Raw genomic sequence first — 24,300 nt, forward strand, 5'->3', positions numbered from 1 at the left:
TACGGAAGAAGATCCTTGTCCACCGAGACCCCTTGTGAGCTAATTCCTTGAAACTTATAGTCACTAGACAGTTTGCTCAGACTTTCTTGCATGAGGTCCATTTGTTGTTGCTTCACAGGATCATCGATTTTGAGGGTTAAAATCTTTAACGCCTCAGTCACAGTAATCAATTGGTTCCTGAGCTCATTAACTTCCTCTTGAGTTACCATTATTGTCTTAGCTTTCCTTTTACGAGCGATTGGTTTGTCGAAAAGTTGAACTTGAATAAAAAGGTTATCTTTGATCAAACGTCGTTCCTTTCTTGACCACGCGCTGTAAATTAAACCATTTTTGTTTTAATGACTTGACTCAAATTGACTTTGAGTTTACGGGTTTTGAAAAAGAAAAAAGCAAAAATAGGGTACATATTTTGGCAAAAAATAAGGTGTACATTTTTTAGAATTAAGTATAGGGTTCAAACAAGTGGTTTAATTGGAGGATTAATATCCGACTTACCCCCCTAAAAAAATGACGGAAAATACGCGCATACAAGACTCTCTTAGACATGGTCAAAGTGTGCATTAGTGTGTGCTTTATGTGGTGAGTGTAAGTGACATGTTGTGACTCTTGTGTAAGACCATGGGACTTAGTGCTTAGACTCGATTAATGACTTGACACGGTATTATTACCAGTAAAAATTAACCAAATTGACTAGCAAATTGTTTAATTAGACATAAGGTGATGACTCGAGCAATAAACCGAACTGTCGCTAAAACGACAGGACTGGCGCCTCTCTTTGCAGTGTAGCGCCAGACGACAAGACTGTCGCCAGGCTCTACGCTCCACATAGTGGCGCTATAGTTTTAATCTTGGCGCCATTGCTGGAGCGTCGATCTGGAACTGCTTTCGGTATTATTACTCTACAGGGTATGCCTAAAGTCGTACTAAGTCGATTCTGATTAAATTATTAGACGTTAATTACTCAAAATAATTAATTAATTAGGCAAAGTTCTTTTAGTCATAAATCAGTTTATTTAATCTTAACACAAGTCAAACAAACGGTTAGGAAAAAACACATAGAGTATGCACAACCAATAATGCACAATTGGTCAAGTAGGCACAATATGATGTAATGAGTTTGCAACCTAATCGTGGCTCTAGTTCTCTAAAGTTCGGGATATGGGTTAGTCAAAGAGGGTCCATGGTTAATTTTCCGGATTCACCGCGCGGAAGCCTAACCGTGAAGGGTTGGCGCGAGTGGATGAGACACCACGAGTTAAGAAAAACTCGCTTCCATGGTTTGGTGAATTCAACATTCTCGGATGTACCCTTTGTTTCTCAGAGCGTTCAATCAGGTAGATGGAGCATGAATTCCCAGAGGGTTATGTCCATATGTAGAACAGATATGGGTTTCAGAAAAGTAAGAAAAACTCAATCAGGAAGTAGGATCGAGCAAACAGTGCTAAAAACTGGTCGAAATTAGAACGCATATTTCTGGCTCAGTATTGGAATAACTTGGCGCCAGCAAACAGAGGCCAGCGCCACAATTTGGCTTTAGCGCCTGGCGACAGTAGCTATCGCCTGGCGCTAATGTCAAATAATTGGCGCTAGACTTTGTTCCCTTACGCTAGTTCCTACATGCCTCAGCAGCTTTCTATGCTCGATAAAATTTTCTAGTTTCGCGCAGCATTATTTCGATCCTAGTTGTGAAAGATATTTCTTAAATTTTCTACGTGTAAAAATCCTACGTTTTAACTCATTACGGATGGTCTTTCCAATGAGATCTTTTTTATGCATATGACAATAATGTTAATCAAAATTACGCAATGAAATACTTAGAACTTTTCGAGTCTCATCCACTCATTCTAAATCATTGCCGAAATAAATTTCAGGAATTAAAATAGAAATCCTCCCTAGTGGAGTCGCCAAAAACTGTAGGGAATATTTCAAGCATTATCCCTAGCTTGAACCCCACTGTGATCATAAACTTAAGCATGGTGGCGTCCAAAGGGAAGGAAGCTAGAGCAAAAGAGTCGCCAACAAGTTTTAGGAACTTGTAAACCGTTCACAGGGTGAAGGTTACACCCCTTAACGATCCAGGAGATCGTAAATTCCAATATGTCTGGAACCATGATTGGTAGTTCGGGGATGAAGGTACAAATCCAACCTAAAAGAGGTTGAACCTGCCCTAATAATAGGCCTCTACTTTATTCTTCTCGTATTCATGTGCGTTTTTTGACTAACATGCAATCAATAGGTTTACCCTAAACCTGTTTATCTATGTTGGTTGAATATTAATGCAAAAATAAATCTTTTATTGACGATCACTTGAATTATAATCAAATTAACCCTAAACAAGATTATTAATTATCTTATTAAGCGTGATTACAAGTACCAATTCCCCTTAAACATGCATAAAAGGCGTGATCAAGCAATAACAATTAAATCAAGCAACATAATGATAATCACGATAAAAATAATAATAATCATAATAATTCAAATAAGGCAAAATTGGCCTCAACACTCTGAACTTTGGCTTGGGTGCACTCAACACCCTGAACTAAGAAAAATAGCCAAAACACCCTGAACTATTAGCATGGGTGCACTTAGCACCATACAAGAAAATTTCCGGCCAAAAGTGGCCGGATTTCGGCGACTTTTTTTTTTTAATAAAAAAATGTTTTTTTTTATTTTCTTATTATTATTATAATAATAATAATAATAATAATAATTATTATTATTATTATTATAATAATAATAATTATTATTATTATTATTATTATTATTATTATTATTACAAAAATACCTCGATTTGCGTGTTGTTATTTATTTTTTGTGACGAAAATTGTTCGGGTAAGGTTTCAGGGGTCATTTTTACCCTATATGGGTCAAAATTAAGCTCGGAATTCGCAAAAAAATAATGGAAATACCTCGTTTTGCGTGTCGATGAATATCTCGATTTGCGTGTTGTTATTTTTTGTGACGAAAATTGTTCGAGTAAGGTTTCGAGGGTCATTTTTATCCTTAATGGTTCCAAATTAAGCTCGGAATTCGCAAAAAACTAATGAAAATACCTCGTTTTGCAAGTCGAGGAATATCTCGATTTGCGTATTGTTATTTTTTGTGACGGAAATTATTTTGGTAAGGTTTCGGGGTCATTTTTACCCTTAATGGATCCAAATTAAGCTCGAAATTCGCAAAAAATAATGGAAATACCTTGTTTTACGTGTCGAGAAATATCTCGATTTGCGTGTCTTAGCTACTTAGATATTTCTTGACACGCAAAACGAGGTATTTCCTTTTTTTGCAAAATCTGAGCTAAATTTGGATCCATTAAGGATAAAAATGACCCCTGAAACCTTACCCGAATAATTTCCGTAAAAAAATAAATAACAACACGCAAATCGAGGTATTTTTGTAATAATAACAATAATAATAATAATAAGAAGAAGAAAATAAAAAAAAACATTTTTTTATTAAAAAAAAAGTCGCCGGAATCCGGCCACTTTTGGCCGGAAAATTTCTTGTATGGTGCTAAGTGCACCCATGCTAATACTTCAGGGTGTTTTGGCTATTTTTCTTAGTTCAGGGTGCTAAGTGCACCCAAGCCAAATTTTAGAGTGTTGACAGGGTAAAGTCGTATCCCCTAATCAAAAATAATTACCTAAATCACTAGCTAAGGTAGATAAGGAAGCAGGGTCGATCTCAACAGGGAAACAAGTCGTTTTTACTCCTAATTAATTATTATAATCTAAATTATTTAAGTAACCAATATTTATAATTAAGTATGAAACTAAACTACAAAGAATAAGAGTAGGGAGAAAATGATATATAAAGGGATCTAGGGTATAGGTTCACCAATAAATAATACTCCAGGGTAAAACATAGTAATCAATCATTGACATTGCATAAATAACATGATTAACAGGCTCTCGCAATTTATTAATCAACATAGATCTAACAGGCTCTCGCAATTTACTAGATCTAAGTTCTTATTGAAAATAGCCTTTAATATCAAATTAACATCTGCTCGATTCATCAATTTAATATTGCTATACTTTTACAAGCCGCAATTGTAAAACATTAAAACAATCCAATAAGAAATTATCATGCAATACCAATAATCAATAATAGTCAATCATCAATGCATCAATTAGCCAGATTGTAAAGGGCTCTCGCTACTTATTACAATCACACAATTAATTTATCGGTATTAAATCTCATCTCTCCAATCTTGACTTAACCATTTATAAATTAACTTGCCTATTGAAACTAGACCTAAACATTAATTCTCATCTCTCGATTCTTGAATCAATATTGTCAAACTCATGCATAAAAGATAGGCCTAATCTAGTCACAGAGCATTAAATCAATCAATAGGAAATTAATCTAGCATTGATAATCGACAACAATAATTTACCCCTTCATATTATTTATTAGATCCCCATAAACCCTAGAAATTAAACTACTCACACATATTAAAAACTAAACTAATCAAAGTAATAAAATAAATCATGATGAAAGGAATAAAATAAATAACTAAGATTAAAGGAAGAGAAATCGTTACCAAAATAAATCTGGAATTAATGAAAGAATTAAGAGCAAAAGTTTAGAGAGAGATTAAGAGAGAGAACTAAGTAGAGAGAGAAAGTCTCTGAGAGAAGATGATCAAGAGAAGAGGAAGAGAAGATGATCCCCAATAATCGTCCTAAAAACATACTTAAAACAAAACTAAAACAACTCTTAATTAGAAACTAATTGCTCGTCAAAAGACCCTTCCAGAAACACGCGCCCGATCGGGCTAGAGGCCGCCAGATCGGGCGCGCCTTTTTTCTCGCACAGGTCTTCTCACAGCACCGCCCGATCGTGCTAAGCCTCGCACGATCGGGCGCGCCTTGGGCCACGCACCAGCACGCATCTTGCCCGATCGAGCTAAGCTTGCCCGATCGGGCCCTTGTGGCTCCTCGAGGCTTTGGACTTCCGATTGGGCTCGACTCCTCGGCCCAATCCGGATCTCCTCTTCGGGTCTTGAATACTCGGTCCAAACCTCGGTATCCCGATTACCGAGCCCTTAATCACCGGCTCTCACCGGTCTTGGGCTCCAAAAGTGGTCGTGTTCTTCTAGCTTCCGTAGTCGAACCAATAAGGCCCGGGAAAATGCTCCAAGAGTGCAATTTCCTGTAAAATACAACTAAAACTACGAAAACACTAGAACACACAAATTAGTAATAAAAGTGGCTCTAAAGAGCCAAAAACACTACTAATTATGACCAAGGGACGGGGGTAAAATACTATATAAAATAGACATATCAAGTGTTGAGGCCAATTTTGCCTTCAAATAATTATAATCATCATAATAATTAAATTAATCATGTTAAAGCATAAAAATAGCATGATCCTAGGCATGATACTAACAAGATTAATAACAAACCCTAGCATGTCACCAAATAATAAAGATCAAAGCTTTAACCCTAACATGATACTAACATGAATATTAGAAAAGACAATAAAAGGCATCATAGAAATCATAATTGATCTAAGAAACTTATTCTTTACCCTAAACATGATACTAGGAAGCATTCTTTTAATCATTCTTGATATTAGAAACTACTCTAAACATGATACTAGGAATAAAAATAATAACCTAAACATGATTTCTATATCAAAATATCAATAAAGCAATTAAAAGCACTTACTTAGATGCCTCGTACCTCTTTCTAATAACAAAATACACGCTTTAGTAACTTCAAGGAAAATAATAATCAAACAATTAAATTAAATAATTGAAAGAGAGATTTGGGACCAAACCCTCAGAAATTAAAACCCTTCACGTCTAGGGCGCAGGCAACTTTGAATTTGGCTAGGTGTTTCTTGGTCTTGTGAATGTGGAATTTTGTATGCAAAAGGGTTGGTTTAGAAAAGAGAGAGAAAAATCAAGAGAATCTTGATGAGATAGAGAATTAGAGAATTGATGATATTTGATGATCGAAAACGGAGGTTTTAGGAGGCTATTTATAGAGAACTTCAGCCAAACGAATAGAAAAACAAGTTAGAGTTTCGTCGAGGATAAAACAGGTTAGCGCCAGACGCTGGACATTAGTGCCAAGCGCTAAGGCTAGCGCCAGGTGCCAAGCATTAGCGCCAGGCGCTAATCTCTATCGTCAGGCGCTAGAAATTATTTTCACGCGTTTTCTTAATTCTGATAAAATTTATCCATACAGAAGGGCAAAATCGTATTTTCCTTAAAAACACTCTTTTATTCTGATTAAAACTCTAAAAAGTCAACCAAAGTCAATTTATCAATGTTAATTGAATTAGGAATGAAAAGAGCCTTCTAGAAGAATCTAGAAGACTAAAATTAATTTTAATTGCATTAGGAACGATAAATCCATATTAGGCCCTCCTCTAGATCATTGGGCCGCATATAAGTATCAAACCGGGCCCAATTTAGTAATTTGACAATAACTCCCTCATTATTCATCAGAATTGGGCTTATAATATATCGTTGGAAAGCTCTTTTCAAGCCCCATCCAACTACACCATTATTGGAGCCTTTCTATGGACCAAACCAAACTGGATTGAATGTTTTCTTAAAATAGGTTTTTAAAAACAGAGAGAAGTGAAAAGAAATTAAAACTATTTCCTTAAAAACACTTCTTATATTCTAAATAAAACTCTTAAAACTTTATTGTCAATGCTAATCAAATTAGGATTCAAAATAACCTTCTAGAAGATTCTAGAAGACTATAATCATCCTAATTGCATTGGGAATGATAAATCATAATAGACCCTCCTCTAAATCATTGGGCAGTATATAAAAATCAAACTAGACCCAGTTTAGTAATTTGATCATAACTTCCTCATTATTCATTGAAATTGGGCTTATAATATATTTTTGGAAAGCTCTTTTCAATCCCAATCTAACTACACTATTATTGGACCCTTGACAAGGACCAAACTAGACCGGATTGGCTATTTTCATAAAATAGGTTTTTAAAAACAGAGAGAAAGAAGAGAACTAAAAAGCTAACCGCAACACTAGACTTTCCACACTTTCACTTCATTCGATTATGATTTGACGTGAAAGGTATTCATCACTGGGTTTGGTTTTGGGGAGACACAATGGGTGTCTACACAAACCTATTGTAGTTAATGATCTCCTAGATCGTTAAGGGGTGTAACTTTCACCGTGTGAACGGTTTACAAGTTCTTAAAACTTGTTGGCGACTCTTTTACTCTAGCTTCCTTCCCTTTGGACGCCACCATGCTTAAGTGTATGATCACAGTGGGACTCAAGTGTGGGATGACTTGAAATATTCCCTACAAAAAGGCTCGAGGGAGATAGAGAAAGGGAGTAAGTGTGACCTATAATTTTCGATTATTGTTTTATCTTTTCTCACTTATTTGATCTTAATTTTGTCACAACATATATAATCACACAAAAACTTTTTGGTGCAGCAAGCCACACCGTGTGGCAGGGGTTACCCGAATTATTTTGTTAGGGGTTATTGGAGTTATGCAGTTGAGGGTTACTCGAGTTACTGGGTCATGCGTTACTTGTGAGGTTCAGATAGGGGTTACTCGAGAGGTTCACTCAGTTAAAGGTTACTTGAAGGATTAATCGATCAGGGGTTACACGAATTACTCGGTCAAGAATTACTCGAGGAGTTACTCGGTCATGGGTTACGTGAGTTACTCGATCATGGGTTACTCGAGTTACTAGGTAAGGGCTTATTTAAGGAGTTCGGTCAGGGTTTAGTTGACTAATTCGGTCATGGTTACTTAAAGAGTCCGGTCAGGGGTTACCCGGTCAGCGGTTACTTGAGGGTTCATGATGAGTGACATTTATGTCACTCTTAGGGAGTAGTTTTAGAGTCATTTTCGTGTTTATTTTTATCTTATTTTCCCTTTCTTTCTCTTGTTTTCTCTTTAATAAAGTTTCTTGTTTATTTGGTAGTTTTGGAACGTTTTAGTTTATTTTCTTTATTTTATTAGCTTTAGTTTATTTTCGTATTTTATTTTACTTTATTTGCTTGCATAGTTTTTGTCTTTATTAGTTTTAGTTTTATTTCTCTCATTTCCTATTTTAGTTTTATTTATTTTAATTTTATTTATTTCATTCCTTTTTTGTCTTGATTTCTCCTCGGTTTTGTGTGTAGGGGTTCGGGTTTTATGTCAAATGAGTTCGGGTTCCAAGTTGAGTCAAACGCCAACCAAACCTGCTGCCCCTTATCCATCACCGCACCCTTCATTATCCTCCACCACACCAATACCACAGCAGCCGCAACAACCATACCCCAAACCAAACCCACACCAATACAACTCCCCTGCTGCCGCAACCAATGCACCACCATCCAATCAACCACCAACCCGCAATTAACCGCAAGCCCCTCACTTCCAGTTGCCAGCAACAACAACCACAACCATCCACCAATTTACAGCCACCAATTAGCTCCTCACAGCCACTCGCAACACCAGAGCAGCCCGCAATTCACACCACCGCACAGCTGCCGCAACCAATACACCACCTGACCACCTTCCCTTGACACCACCAGCAGCGCAACAATCAATCCCGCAACACCACCAACAACAACACAACCAACACCAACCAGAACAACCTGACCACCGCAACCCAGTCTGCTTCACCCCGCATCACCACCACAACACAAACCATCCCCTGCTCAACCAACTGCGCAGCCACATCAACCAATACACCACCAATTTCACACCTGACCCGCAACTACTCAAACCACCAATCGACCCAAAAATCAGAAAAATTAGCAATTTAATCGGGTTCGGGCAAACCGTTGGTGGTTCGGTCGAAGTTCGAGACAGAGACTTTGTGGGTTTCGTTAATCGAAGAGGAGTGGTCGAACATACCCATGGTTCGACCGAACCAACCCCGTAGTTCGGCCGCACCAACCCACGGTTCGATCGAACCATTTCACGAGCTTCACACATGGGTTTTAATGAAGATGAACGGCCTCGATTTGATGATGATAGTTGATGAACGGTGGTGATGGTGGTGCGTTTCAATGGAGATAGAGCAGCCATGAATTGGGAAGAGGGGGAAATCGGGTGCTGATTGTTTTTGGGTGGGAATTGATTTGGTTTATATTATTTTTCTTTTCTTTTTATTTTTATTTCTTTCTTTTCTTTTAACTTTTTCTTATTTTCTTTCCTTTATTTATGTATTAGTTTTCTTATTTTATTTTCCTTTTTATTTTTATTTTCTTTTCCTAGTTTTATTAGCTTAGTATAAATACCCAATTTTGGGGTAATTAGAAGGGGGATTCAATAACTATCTATTCCTCTCTCTAGTTAGTTTTAGTTTTAGGTTAGGTTAGGATTAGTCTTCTTTGGTAGAGAGAGAAAGTGAGGTTTTCTTCATTAATGAACTTGGATTTTGAAGAAGGAGCTTGTTCAATCCTTTGTAGACCTTCATCTTCAATTAATGAGCAATTTCTTACTCTCTCTCCTCTATTTTTATTTGTTTATTTTGATTATTATTTTAGTTGTTGGTATTGCTTGTTGATCATGTTGATTCTTGATTATTTGTTGATTAATCTTGTTATTATCATGATTAGTGAGTAATTTCCCCATTAAGGGGATGGTTGTGGTGTAGTTGGACCTTGAGCATGTTCTAGGGTTTAGAATTGATTTATTTGTGATTAAAGTCTTTATATGCTTGATATTCTTTAATCTTCTTGCAAGTGCACATTGTTGGTTGATTAAAGGTGAATCTTTGCTAACAAGAAACGGAAGTTGACTTAGTTAAGGTTCATTACTATCGATTGTTATTTAATAGTACCTCCTAGTATATGGTTCTAATGTGGAAACATAGAGGCTATGTTAGGAGAAGCCAATTGACCCCGGAAGGCGGCTAGATTGGATTCTTAATTTCGATATTCGAGCATGTTTAGTTCATAATTAATTCAATTTCTATGCCTTTGTTTATGTTCAAGTGAATGCTATACCTAAACCATTTCCCTTAATGTTTTATTTCTTGTTTTAGCATTTTTAGACTTTAGTTTATTTATCCCCTATTCCGGACTAGCTTAATTGTTGATAACATTTGGTGGTGTTTACCGTTCTCTGTGGTTCGACCCCTATGCTTGCCTTATACTCGTATTAGGTTTGTTTAGGTTGTATAAATTGTATTTGATCTAGGGATAGACAATTGACGACGCGTTTATTCTCTTGTCAGTTCATTCAGGGGTTACTTAATGAATTACTCAGTCCAAGGTTAGTCGGTCAGGGGTTACTTAAGATAGAGGAGGAGAGGAAGGGGAGAAGGAGAGAAAGGGAAAAGGAGGTAGAGAAACAAGGGCCAAAATAGAGAGAATCATCAAGAGAGAGAAAGGGAACTATGAAAGCGAAGGTTTTGAAAAGAGAGACAAAGAGGGGCAAAGCGATAGGGCAGGCCGAAAGATAGAGATAGCAGTTCGAAAGAGATAAGAGGTAGGCTAGAAGAAGGGATAAAGGTCGGGAGAAAAAAAGTTAGAAAAAATTGGAGGGATAGAAATATAGGTTATGAAGGAAAGAGGATGAGATAGAGAGCGGAAGAGAAAGAAGAAAAATTGGAGCATCGACCATACAAAAAACACAATTTAATCCAAACCTAAATGCACACTGATCAGATCTGGCTAAAACAATTTATAAATTGCAAACATAAATCCATCAATTTGAACATGTATAAAAATTTACAAACACATAGTAGATATCAAGTACAAATGTATTAATTTTAATATGTATATTATCAATTTGAACATGTATAAAATTTAAGATAAGTTGGGATAGGCCCAATTCAACTTACAAATCAATAGCTTAATAGATGGGCCATAAAATCATCTTTTGTTAATTTGGTACAACAACAAAAACCAATCCATTCATATAAAAAGAACAATCCATAATTAAAATTCACGTTAAAATTTGTTACTACATAACAACAACGATATTAGTATAGTACTAATTCGTATATAACAATAACATTATATTTGTAGATACAACAAATATTATGTCAAAATACAAAAAATTAATTACACTTTTACCTTAAGTGTTATGCAAAACTATTTCGATTCGCCAAATGGAGCACGCGCAGAAGTGATATTTTCAAGTAATTTCTTTAACATCTATTATATAAATCAATCTATTATAACTTTTTTTGGCAAAATCTAATAATACTCCATTTAAAAGATAGTTAAAAAGGAGTTGAAATATTTTTTTTTTTTTTTTTTTTTTTTTTTTGAAAGAAGTTGAAATTATTATTTAGGTAAATGTGTATACAATAGTTATGAACACCAAATAAAAAGGTTCATATATTTGTCATAAAGATAGTATAAAGGATTTGAAATGATATAATTATAGAATCAAATATTAACAAAAAAAAAAAAGTTTAAAAAGGGAAGGGGAGTTTTGGAAGGAAAAAATAACACCATGATGTGACATGTGTCACTCATGGTGTTTGTTTTAGTATTAAGTTATTGATTGATTGATTACATGCCTACTAGATAACAAATCGTCACAAAAGCACATCAATTCCTAACTAGTTTTATATCAATCATGCATTTTAAAATTTGGCATATAGATTAAAAATTTATCATTAAATTCAATAAACAACCCGGGAATCTCACAAGCACAAAAGTAGTTATGCATAATGTTAAGATCCCATATTATTTTATTAAGATTTATTGTTTTAAAATAAAAATATGTATATATACACTAAAATAACAACAACTGATGTTATTATTGCCTACGTGTCACTTTTTTATTTAATTTTTTCCCTCTAAAATGCAAGGATGATGTCATTTTTTTTACCATATTTAACATATCTTTGAAATATATTCCATTTGAATTTTTAAATTATAATTTTTGGGTTTTCTACACATATTATTATACTTAGTTATTTAAGAGTTGTTAACAAAAGTTAATACTCCCTCTGTTTCACTTTGTTAGTCCCCTTTGGAATCAATCACTTAAAATAAGAAAAGGAGGAATCTTAGTAATTTGGAATTTGATTGCAACTTTGTAATTAATGTTTTGTCTTTTCTTGTTTTATTTATGGTTATTGGCTATAATTAATCACCTATTATAAATTTTGATTGGAAAATTTGTCATGTCAGCAATCCACTAACACATACATTAACCAATCAAAATTATTTGATTCTTTAAACACTCAATTAGATTAATTGTTCATGAATTATGAAAATTATTCGCCTTATAATTATGTTAGGAAATATTCAATATGGGTACATCATTTTGAAACGCCCAAAATAGTATATGGGACTAACAAAATGAAACGGAGGGAGTAATATAACTTAATTGAAATTTCTTAATTAAATTTCGAGAATTTTATATTCATATTTAATTAAAAATTAGTTAGGAAAATGAGGAAATAATTTTTTTTCAATATGTGTTAAGAGTCTATAATTCAATTCTTATTTTAAAACCGTGTATCGCACGAGGTTAATGTAGTTACAATACAATAAACAACCGTGCATCGTATGGGTTTAAGACTAATTAAAAAAAAAATAAAAAAAAAAAACGTGACACATGTCCACACGGGCACGATTTACTAGTTTTGGCGCAAAACTCTCCTCCACCGTTACTTGAAAATTGAAATGTATGCAAACAAAAAAATCCATCACAAATATCAAAATTATCAATCAATTACTTTCCTTTCCTGAAAAAAAGCAAGAAGACGACTACAAATTCCAAAATTACTCCTCACTCTTCAGCTCTTCTTCCCTTCCAGTCTCCCAAAATATCTCCTTCTTTTTCTCTCACTAATCCATCTATGGCGTCTTCTCACTTGCTTCATCCCACAATTGCAATACCCCTCAAACATTCAAATCACCCACTTCTTCATTCCAAATCCTTCCTCAAACCCCAAACAACAACAATCTATGTTAAGGGTTTCCGAATTCGAGCTTCTGATGGGACCAACAATGGCGATTCTTACCTTAAAATGTGGAAGAAAGCTGTTAATCGGGAGAAAAAGGAGATTGAGTTTAATACGATTGCCCAGAATTTGCCCCCTGTTGATGGTGAGGAAACCCCAGATGTTTTGGAAAGGAAGAGTAATGAGTTCCAGAAGATTCTGGAAGTTTCTAAGGAGGAGAGAGATAGGGTTCAGAGGATGCAGGTTATTGATCGTGCTGCTGCCGCCATTTCTGCTGCTCGTGCTCTTCTTAAGGATAAGAAGGCTGCTGCCGTTGCCGATGCCGCCAGTTCGAGTGCTACAGTTCGATCCAATAGCAATGGGGTTTTGAGCTCGGAAACTCCCAATGGAGGTAATTGTTTTGATTTTTTTTTTTTTTTTTTTTTTTTTTTTTTTTGGTATTTTCTTGTTGTTTGGTAATTTTAATTCTATTGCAATTTTGATTTATATGTGATTATGTTATGATATCGAGCTGGTTTTAATCCCGTGCAATGCGTTGGTTAATATTTAAATCATATTGTGATTATGATATAATCTTATGACTATATGAGATTGCTCTTCTAGGATAGTGTTGCTTCACTTGTTTGATTGTGTGATTGTAGAATTTAAGAGCATCGACAATCATGTAACTACCTTGGTTTCAAATTATTTGCAAGGATTTGACATAAATTGTGAATGTCTAATCATTGTAAATAATTTGAAACGAGGTAGTATAAGAATTCATTTCATCCCTATATTTCTACCAATCATGTATGTAATGAATTAAATCTATCTCTATCATAAATTTTCACTCTGCCCACCATATGTTTTTTCTTTCTTACGGATACTATATTACCGAAGATAGGTGTCTCTATGTATAGATCTTGAAAATTAATGAATGTTGGTGAATTACCAAAAATAAATAAAAATAAAAATAAAAAAATAACAGAGATGAAATGCTAATTTAAGTTGTTAGAAAGCTGCTGACAATAGCAAGTGGGAACTCTTGGTTGGTCAGCATCCGCGTCATGCTACATTAGCAGCATTTGTTTTATTTGCCTTCCTGCACTCCTAAACAATGACTTTTGGAGCATGACATTCACTGGATATACCTTGAACATGTCATATTGAGTGTGTGTGGATGGCCACAAATTATAAATGTCTGCTTTGGTTCCGTTTCCAGTTTTCCACACATAGTGGTGGATGGTGTATAGTATTGACTATTCTATGGTATATATCACCACCAGAGATGATATTATACTATGGGTGGAATCCTATAACATAGATTTTACTTAAAATCTCATCCGATGACATGAATGAACCTCATGGCTGGATGCTCTAAGAACAATGTGAAACCTTCATATAGTCTTATTCTTGAGCTCTGGATACAAATTTATGATGAGAATTTCAAATGTTAAGAAATTGAGTTTGATTCCACACAAAACTAGATATAGTTGTGGATGTATGTTCGGTCAAATTCCTAACCCGGTAACAAAAGCTTGTCAATTCCTTGAACTCCAAAATCTAATATTTTTCTAGAGTAAGGAACTTGAATCATAAACAAACTAGGAAACTAAGTGTCGTGATACAAGTTTGATTTTTTGAATCATAGCTTAATCTAGTCAAATTTATACTCTTCATCTCACAATTACAATCAATTTATCTTGTTCATAATGATCCTAAGTAGACATTTTAAAAAGACTTATTTACAGTAGGCTCATCCTGTACTTAATGTTGTTGCAAGAGTTCCAAGATTGGTTCACCAAATGACCAATTTACCTGGGCTTGTACCGTCTGTGTCTGCTTCAGGACATCAAGGAAAGCTACATGCATCACATGCTCTTGAGCTTCTGTTGACTCATTGAAATCTCGAATTTTATCAACACCAATATTTTTACACCATGATTTCCACTATTAAGGAATTTTCTTTCTAGAAAAGTTGTATTTCTGGCCACAAACATATCCCATAACTTCCTTGAGATAGCCATCAAATCTACACTTATCTGATCTCTTCTGGCTGCAGTCTTTTGATTGGACAACCCAGACTTTCAAGTGTTACAGGTTATGCTAGTTATTATATCTTAAATGGAGTTTAAGTGGCTGCTTTAGTTGGAATATGCATTACCAAATACCAGTAGGAATCTGAAATTTTGCTATTTATGAAATTCCTATTATAACTTGTTATTCTATCTCTCATTGACATCAAAAACTTAAAGCTTTTGTTCTAAACTAAGGAAGCATGGCTTTGACCAAATTAATGCATGACCGCTAAAGTGATAACTAATCCAAATTTTAACAACCCATATAGGAATCTGAAATTTCGCTATTTATCTTCACCCCCGAGCCCTCCCTAGGTTGATTCTACTAACAAAGTAACAATTCCTTTCCTCTCCTTTTGTTTGTTTCTGTGCCTGGAGTAAGTTAGGATGACTGGTGGCATGAAGGTGGTCCTTCTTGGCTTGTCACATCACCCTCTTCTAATAGACACACATTGTCCTCAAGGTGGACGGACAGAGATCTCTTGTTGATGGCTGCTGCATCCTCCCAAGTAGCTTCCAACTGGGGTAGTCCTTTCCACTTGTTTGGAACCTCTATCTTGGCCCCTTTACCAGTTGTATTTTTACAGACTTCAGACCAACATCAATTTGTTCTGGAATTATAAACAGTGCCAAAAGTGAGTTAAAAACCCATTAAACCCCCTGCCATAGTGCCATTCAATACAAAATCATAGATAACAGTGCCTAAAGTGAGTTAAAATCCACTTGTCAACATATACTATGAAATTAGAATTTCTTCGTAAGTTTTAATGCTGGAAATAAGCTAGATAGTTATAATCCTCCCCCTTAAATAAAATTAAGCACCTTGTAAAATGAACTACTAAGTCTTTTGTAATTCTGACATTATATGACAATAAAAAGTATGTCTGTCACACAAAGTTATTCTCACTTATTGTAATTAATATACCTGTAATAGACTTAGATTAGTCAAGCAACAATGAACACGAAACAGTAAACAAATAACTAAATTTGGTGAAGTAAAGATTGAATCTTTAATTTGGTTTCAAAAAGTAAAGATTGAATCTTCAATTAATCAAATGCTTAATGGTTTACACAAAACATTGAGTTTAGCTCACTATTCTAGTGACTTTAGGTCACAACTCTCAAAATAGTGACTTGAGCCCTTGAGGTCACAACTTTCTCAAGGATTCACTCCCCAAAATCTGCCTACTGTTTCCTTTCCTCTTCTCTCTATTAATAGTAAAACTTAAGACTATTAACCTAAAAATACTAGACTACCCATATTGTCCTTCCTTAGGTTAGTGTATTTTAAAAAAAAAAAAGGTAAAATGATGACATATCTTTGACATATATAAATCAAAAGTGGGAAGAATGGCCTGTAATAGAAAGTGATGGGAAGAACTTAATGGAATGGATAGAGTATTTGTCAACATATGATGTTAGTATCACTCATTATTGAAGTTATTATTATTATAACAAGGATCACGTTTTACCTTGTCCATATCATTTTTGTAACCATTTCTGCAACCCATATTGTTGTTGTTGTTACTACTTTACTAGTATAAGTCCATCTAATGCAATTATGTAAGGATCATGTTTTACCTTGTCCATATTATTTTTGTAACCACTTCTCTGCAACCCAGATGCTACTTATTGAACCTTGTTTGATAAAAGAGAGAGGAAGGCCTTGTTTGGCAAGTGGTTGTTGGCGGCTGTTGGCTGGTTCACTTGGCTTGTTTGACCAACTGGTGTGTTTGGCTGTTTATAATGGCTTTTGAAATTGGCTGTTAAAGCTGACTGTTTATAAAAGTGTTTGGTAAATTAATTGTTGGTAGTTGGCTGTTTATTAAATAATTTGTGGGCCAACAAGCCAACAAGCCAACAAAAAAGCTACTTAAAGCAACTTTTTCATTTTGGCTTAAAATCCAGCTTTTTCACTGGCTAAAAAGCCAATTACCAAACACATTTTTTTGGTTGTTTGACCACATAAAAAAGCCAAAAGCTAACCAAAAAGCCATTTACCAAACATGGCCGAAGCCTTTACAGGATAAGCTAAGTTGAAAACTGCACAGAAAAATTGCCTCAGTGCTTCTTTTAAAGGATTTACATAAGTTATTCTACACAAGTTAAAAAGTGAAACCATATAGTATATCAATTTGGGGATGTGATCTCAGTTACAATGTATTGCTTTAATTTCTGCATCAGTTTTTTACTCTGTTCAGTCTTTTATCATAATTTGAACTCCATTGGCTCAAATGTCTTTCAATATCTCATCTTTCTGCTGTTCAATCTCCGCTTATCATGTTGAGACTTGAGGATAATTGAACCACCCTAATTAATTATTTATAGAAAGGGACAAATGGCTGAACTGTATCGGAGCAGCAACTATTTTCTTGGATAAGTTTAATCTCTCAGTGCATGTATATTTGATTGATTGTTGGAAAGACCTATGTTTTACAGGCATTAGAATTGCTATTGTGAATTAGCAGGAATAGACGAAGGAAGCAGTTACAAGCGACAGTCCAGAATTTCTGAAGATGGGCCACCTGGTCCAGACTTTTGGTCTTGGACACCTCCATCAGTGGATGATTCAAATCAAAATGATGTCGGTAACTTACAGAAAGCCCCAAAAACCTTTGGAAATCCATCTCCAACAAATAGTGTGATTGAGAAAGAGAGATCTGCTGATTACCTCTCAATACCATTGGAGAGCACTTACTCAGAAAGCAACCTAATCCCACCTCTCCCACCTTTTCAATCTTTGCTGGAGGTGCACAAAATAGAAGCTCCTGATGCCAGTCAAGAGAACCCTGTAATGCGTGAGGAAATTGATTCTCAGTTCTCAGCTCATGCAGCTGAAGCAGCTAATGCTTTAAATAGTGTAGAAGAAAAACCATCTTACCAAATAAAACCTGATGGAGCTAGGATATGGAATGAGACAGGAGTGGAAACAAGATCCGATGGTGTTGTTTGCAGATGGACATTAAACAGAGGTGTAACGGCTGATGGGGTTGTAGAATGGGAAGAGAAATACTGGGAGGCAGCCGACGAATTTGATTACAAGGAACTTGGGTCAGAGAAGTCTGGTCGTGATGCCATGGGAAATGTTTGGCATGAGTATTGGACGGAAACAATGTGGCAGGTACAAGATGTTAAATGTGAATAAGTTTACAGTACTGACTTGTCACTTTTATAGTTTTATATGACTTGAATAAAATATTATAATACAATTATATTGGTATTGCAGAGTTTTGATCCATTGATATAGAATTTTTTTTTTTCAGTCTATGTGGTGGTTATTGTTTGATCATGCGTATGCTTGGGTTGCTTGAGTACTGACCATCATCAGATGTGGCATACATCTTAGCTGAGTTTTGGCACTGTAGTATTCAGCTACACAAGATGAAACTTCCATACACATTTGAGTTTGATAATCTAGCTTTTATAATTTGATATATTAACATGAAGTACCCAACATGGGTTCATTATATGTTAAACTTGTATTTTTCTTGCTGCCTCATAATCTATAGTCTAACCGTCAGTCTTCCTGGATTTCATGCGCAATTGCATTTTTTAGGCTGAGAAGAATAGAATGGTCTTCTGAAGGAGAGCAATTTAAACTTGGTTATTATTCTCTACGTTAAATGAACTTTTTTGATCAACTGATCAGCAATTGCTGGACTGTGATAGTAGTTTTCCATGGCTTTATTTCTAAAATATTCATTTCTTACTATTTGGAAATATTTAAAGTGCTTTCCCATTTTGATGTGTACAGGAAGATGGTCTTTTACACATGGAGAAGACTGCAGATAAGTGGGGAAAGAATGCAAAGGGTGAGGAGTGGCAAGAGAAATGGTCGGAGAAGTATGATGCCTCTGGGAAAGCTGATAAGTGGGCACACAAGTGGTGTAGTATCGATCCCAACACTCAAGTTGAGGTTGGTCATGCTCATGTTTGGCACGAGAGGTAATGGGAACCATGTCCTTTTCTAGGGTTGTTTTTGTCTGTCACTTTAGTGGTTTATATCTTCTTCCTGTGCAAGATTTGTAGATGATGTTGTGGGGTGGGGGGTTGGGGGTGAGTTTAACCTTAAATGTTTCACTAGTTTAAGTCTGGTGCCACACACAGTATATAAAACTAATTTTCATGACAATTTTTGTCAATTCAATAATAACTTTTGTACCAAAAATATTATATTGATGGTTGTTTAATGGTAAGATTAGATTAGTTTTCTTATTAATTAAGATTATTGGTTATATAAATGGTAAGAAAACTTAAAAGGAGAACAAAAAAAATAAAAATGAAAATAAAAAAAGCCAATTGGAGGGAAAATTTTCACCACACCATGACAAGTGTCATGTCAATATTTGCTTTTAGTATAAGTTTATAGATAACTAGTTTTGTGCCCGGGCAATACCCGGATGTTTGATAAAATTTTAAGATAACTTTTTTACTATAATGTAAATAATTTGTTCTAATGTAGGATATTTAGACATATGATATCATATATCTAATATTTATATAATAATAATCTTTGTAGTTTTATTTGTAAATAGATATCTATGTTATTATTGACTTGAAATTATTTTTAATGAACTTAAATTAATTTTATTGAACTGAAAGTATTTTTTACCAAACTAAAATTAATTTTACTAATTAAAACTTATTTTTACCGATTCTCTAATATTTTTTTAATATTAATTAAATAACAGCGCATTTTGTATGTAACTAACCACACTATTTAGTCGACAAAGTAACCCTTGTAAAATTGACCGAGTAACCCCTGTAATACTAACTGAGTAACAGAGGGTTTGTTTACATTTACTGACTGAGCTAAACTGAACTAAACTGAATTGAGCTCAAATGAATATTTTATGAGAGAGGAAATTAGGAGCGGAGCTGAACTGATTGGAGCTGAACTGAACTTAAACTAAGCTGAAGTGAACAAACCTTTAGTAGCCCTTATCTGCAACACTGATTGAGTAAGCACTATAACACTGACTAAGTAACCTCCATAGCACTAACGAAGTAACTCTTGTCATAGTTGGTGACACGATTTGGTCATCTACGTACAAAAGTGTGTGATTAAATATATTATAAATGAATCTTATTTTATTTATTTTTTTGAAACATAAATGTATCTTATTTTTATGAACTTTTAAAAACGAAGTTAATAATGGAACTGGAATTGAGTTTTAGGATATTTATTAAAAGTTATGATTAATTTTGTATGTATGAAATATTAAATTCTATTGATAATAAAACTCTATACAACAATTTTATCTTAAAAATCTATTCAAAATCGCCTACGTAGTTCATATGTGTTACAATAATACATATTTATCTTCTACGTGGTGCGACACATGGTGAAAACTGAAATGTCAAGTAACGGTATTTCATGGCGTGGGTGCGAGACTGGTTTTGTATATTAGTGATATGATAAGTTATTATGATGTACTTTTAAAGTGGCATGTTTAATTTTCTCGCCCAATTCTTCTAAGGTTCAACCTTTGGTTGACTTATCTGAATTTAAATTTCATATTAAGTTCTTGAATTTCGCTGAATGGATTAGTTTGAACTTTAAGTTAACTTATTTGAACTTATTGTATCTAATTTTCTTAGAATATACTGTCTAAATCTTTTTCTATTAGAATGCATTTGGTTTTAAATAAGTCAATATATATTTAGGTGATCAAACCCTAGCTAAATGTGTCTACACTTGTACAGGTGGGGAGAAACATATGATGGTCAAGGTGGAAGTATAAAGTACACTGACAAATGGGCAGAGCGCTGGGAAGGAGACGCATGGGTAAAATGGGGTGATAAATGGGATGAGAACTTTGATCTAAATGCTCACGGAATTAAGCAGGGGGAGACCTGGTGGGAAGGTAAGTATGGTGACCGTTGGAACCGCACTTGGGGCGAGCAACATAACGGCTCTGGATGGCTGCACAAGTACGGGAAAAGCAGCAGTGGAGAGCATTGGGATACCCATGCGCAGGAAGATACCTGGTATGAGAGGTTTCCACACTTTGGTTTTATGCATTGCTTTGAGAACTCTGTGCAGCTAAGGGAAGTTAAGAAGCCATCTGACACATGATAACTTATGTGTTAATAATTCTTTTAGATTATACTTCAGAAATTACTAAACTGTCAAAAAAAAAAAAAAAAACTTTCTTTGTACAAATTGTTATCATATAGTCAAATAGAATATTGTATTGGATATGTGCAAGATGCAGATTGACGTATCAATACACTTTGCCCATAGACCATATTTTTTTGTGTTAAAACTCATTATAGCCCACTTGTGAGTGTTCCACATTAGAGAAAAAGAGAAGTGGTTCCACTTATAAAGGTAGAGGAGTAACTTCTACTATTGCCAATTGGTTTTAGTATAGAAGCTCCTAAGCCTAGTTTGTGGACCAAAATCTCCTCCTCCTTGTTCTGGTTATCCAAGCCCATTTCATATTGTTTCGAAATTTAACATCAATCTGCATACCCCTCAATCTAGGTTAAAATATTTAGTTTGATTTTAAAAACTAATGCTTATAAGGGAAGGAAAGTGGGTAGTTGTCATTTATTTAGGATTTTACTATTTTTTTTTCTAAATTGAGAGTTTTGTTGTGAAGAAGGTGGTCACACAATCAAGACAATCAACCTATAACTCAATCCATGCAACCCAAAATGTCACAACCAATTCATCGAATAAGATAAGCAACAAAATGCAGAAAATAACCAACTACAATAGGAAGCAATAATAGCAAACAATACACAAATTATAAATGGAGAACCCCTTCGATATGAAGGATATAAATCACGAGATCGTTTGAGGAGTTCTCCCTATCCTTCTTTTATAAATAAATTGAGGAAAAAAGAACTCAAATCACTCTACAAATGAATAGACGGTGTAGAAATCACCTTAAAACAACACATTTGTCCAACAACTATACATACCAAATGAGAACTCAATAAGGTGATCTGTCCGTCCAAAATGAAACTCTTAAGTCAGGAACAAGTTGTCCAAACATGAGCAAAGTAGGCTCACAATAGCACCTTCAATCATAGCTTTGATCAAGGATGAATAATCCTTAAATACACTATGCACTCTAAACCCTCACTTTCTCTTTGTTTTTGTGTGTGTTAGGCCCCGTTCTTTAGAGCTGCTCTGCTCAGATCAAATTTGCTCTTCTCTGTTCAAAAGAAATCTGATCTACTCTATTTTCAAATATTAATTAATAATAACAATAATAATAATTAATATTGTATTGATGGTAATAAATTATTATTTTAAATAATTATAATAATTATTAATGTTTATCATTCATAATAGTAATTAATAATAATAATTATCAATAAAAATAATTAATAATTCAAAATATTAAGAATTAATATTTAGTAATATTATTAATTAATAATTTCTAATAATTATAACAATTCTTTCAAAAAAAAAATTATTTGGCGGACTCATCATATCCAAATACTCTTAGATATATGACGTCGTACATCGGGGGAGTAAGAGTACATACGCCTGATTTTAGAACAATGCCACCTAGAGGATTAAAAGAACATTTTAATAAGCTACATTCATCGTTAAGAATGAAAGTGGAATGTTTGTTTGGACAGTTGAAAAAATGTGGAGGATATTACATAACATGCCACAAACGTCACAAAAGAGTCAAATGTCAATCATTGAAGCCACTTGCACACTACATAATTTTAATTTGATGCATTAGCTTGGCATACCAAACATTCAACATGATGCGAATATAGGAGCAGCATATTCAACTATGTATGCACCATGGCGCAAAGATAGTCGACATCGTATAGCACTCCGAATTTGGAGGGCTAATCGATCGAAAGCGACAATTTGAACTAGACGGTTAATTCACCACGATGTTAAACTCTTATCTAATTATGTTTCCTATTTTGATATGCACGTGGTTGTATTAATTTGAAGATGTTAAACTGTTGTCTTTTATCTTTCTACTATTAACATATGTTAAATATGGTACACATTTATTTATGTTTTCAATCACCTAAATCAATGGTATCAACAAATAAATAAATAAATAAATAATAACTAAACTGGATTGAACTAAGCTTTAATTAATTTGCTGAACTGAATTGAATTTTGTATAACTAAACATAACTAAATGTTGAACTGAACTGGTTTGATAAGGTTTGCACAAAGTCCAAGAGAATATGGTCTTAGTAACTACTTCCTCCGTTTTTTTATACTTGCAACACATGCTTTTTCACGGTACTTAAGAAAAGTCAAGTTCATATGATTTAATACACTTAAATGAGAGTGAGAGATGGTAAAGAGTATAATTTAGTGAGTCATGAGATTAAAATAAGGAAAATAGTGCAACTTTTAACAAAAATATTTTCTGAATATGGTGTGTTGTGTGTATTGTGACATTTTCATTTTAGGAAAGTGTTGTAAGTATAAAAAAACGGAAGAAGTGTATAATAACATGCACGTAAACTATGAAAAGGATGTTGTAAAATAAGATGTATTTTCAAGGCTATCAAGAAGAAATAATCAATAAGATCGAAAAGTTTATCTTATAATCAATTAAACATATACGGTGTGTCGTGATGCAAATCGCTTACTTGAAAACGAACTTCCGACGCAACCGTGGCGCTCAATTGTATTCGCTGGCATGTTCTCTAAGGTTAATACACCACTCTCATACAAAGGCACTTTTGGATGAGAGGTTAGAGTCATATAAACTTACGCCCAAAAGGAGGAATGTGTTTAGCTTAAAGTGTTTGATAATTTTGTTTTTTCCATTATTTTCAACCATGAAAATATATAATGAAAGATGAAGAGCAAGAGGATGAATCTAGACAACAAATGATGATTTAATCACAATAAACATCCAATTCAATGAGGGGTTACAAGAGAATCCAAGAGATGAAGGAAGAATGCCAAAAGTTGAATGTATGTAGACATGGAAAGTCTACTCCACAACCCACTTGTGGGCAATCGTTGTTGCCACAACCTACTTGTAGAGTAGGCTGATTTTTCCTTATAAAGTAGACATAAAAAGTCTACTCCACAACCCACTTGTGGGCAAACATTGTAGGGCACAACCTTCTTGTGGAGCAAACTAATTAACTTCCAAAAAAAAAACGTGGTTTTTACTCTCTTCAATCCAACAATCCCCCAATAATGGGAGGAAAAACGAAGCCAGAAGAATAAGAAGCAACATATGGGCATAAGAGAAGATGAAGTACATAACACTTAGATATTACATTAGTAATTTGAAATCTAGTGCTTAGTGAAATGAGGCAATGAGCTACAAGCATAAGGGTTGACAAACCTTTAAACCCTTACACCCTTGATTAAAGAGTGGACTAACCTTGAAACTTCAAGAT

The 24,300-nt window shown here is 34.4% G+C and overlaps 1 protein-coding gene across 1 annotated transcript; it reads left to right on the top strand.

Moving 5' to 3' along the window:
* The first annotated feature begins 12,614 nt into the window (after positions 1–12,614).
* On the top strand, positions 12,615–21,188 carry LOC145641839 (protein LIKE EARLY STARVATION, chloroplastic-like). The gene is made up of 4 exons (XM_081692822.1): positions 12,615–13,271; positions 17,406–18,058; positions 18,692–18,882; positions 20,644–21,188. Exons 1-4 carry the CDS (start codon positions 12,776–12,778, stop codon positions 21,014–21,016), a joined length of 1,713 nt encoding a protein of 570 aa, XP_081548948.1. The 5' UTR covers positions 12,615–12,775; the 3' UTR covers positions 21,017–21,188.
* The last annotated feature ends 3,112 nt before the right edge of the window (positions 21,189–24,300 follow it).

This window comes from Chenopodium album, chromosome 8 (assembly GCF_948465745.1).
Source record: "Chenopodium album chromosome 8, dcCheAlbu1.1, whole genome shotgun sequence".
NCBI classification, from domain to species: Eukaryota; Viridiplantae; Streptophyta; class Magnoliopsida; order Caryophyllales; family Amaranthaceae; genus Chenopodium; species Chenopodium album.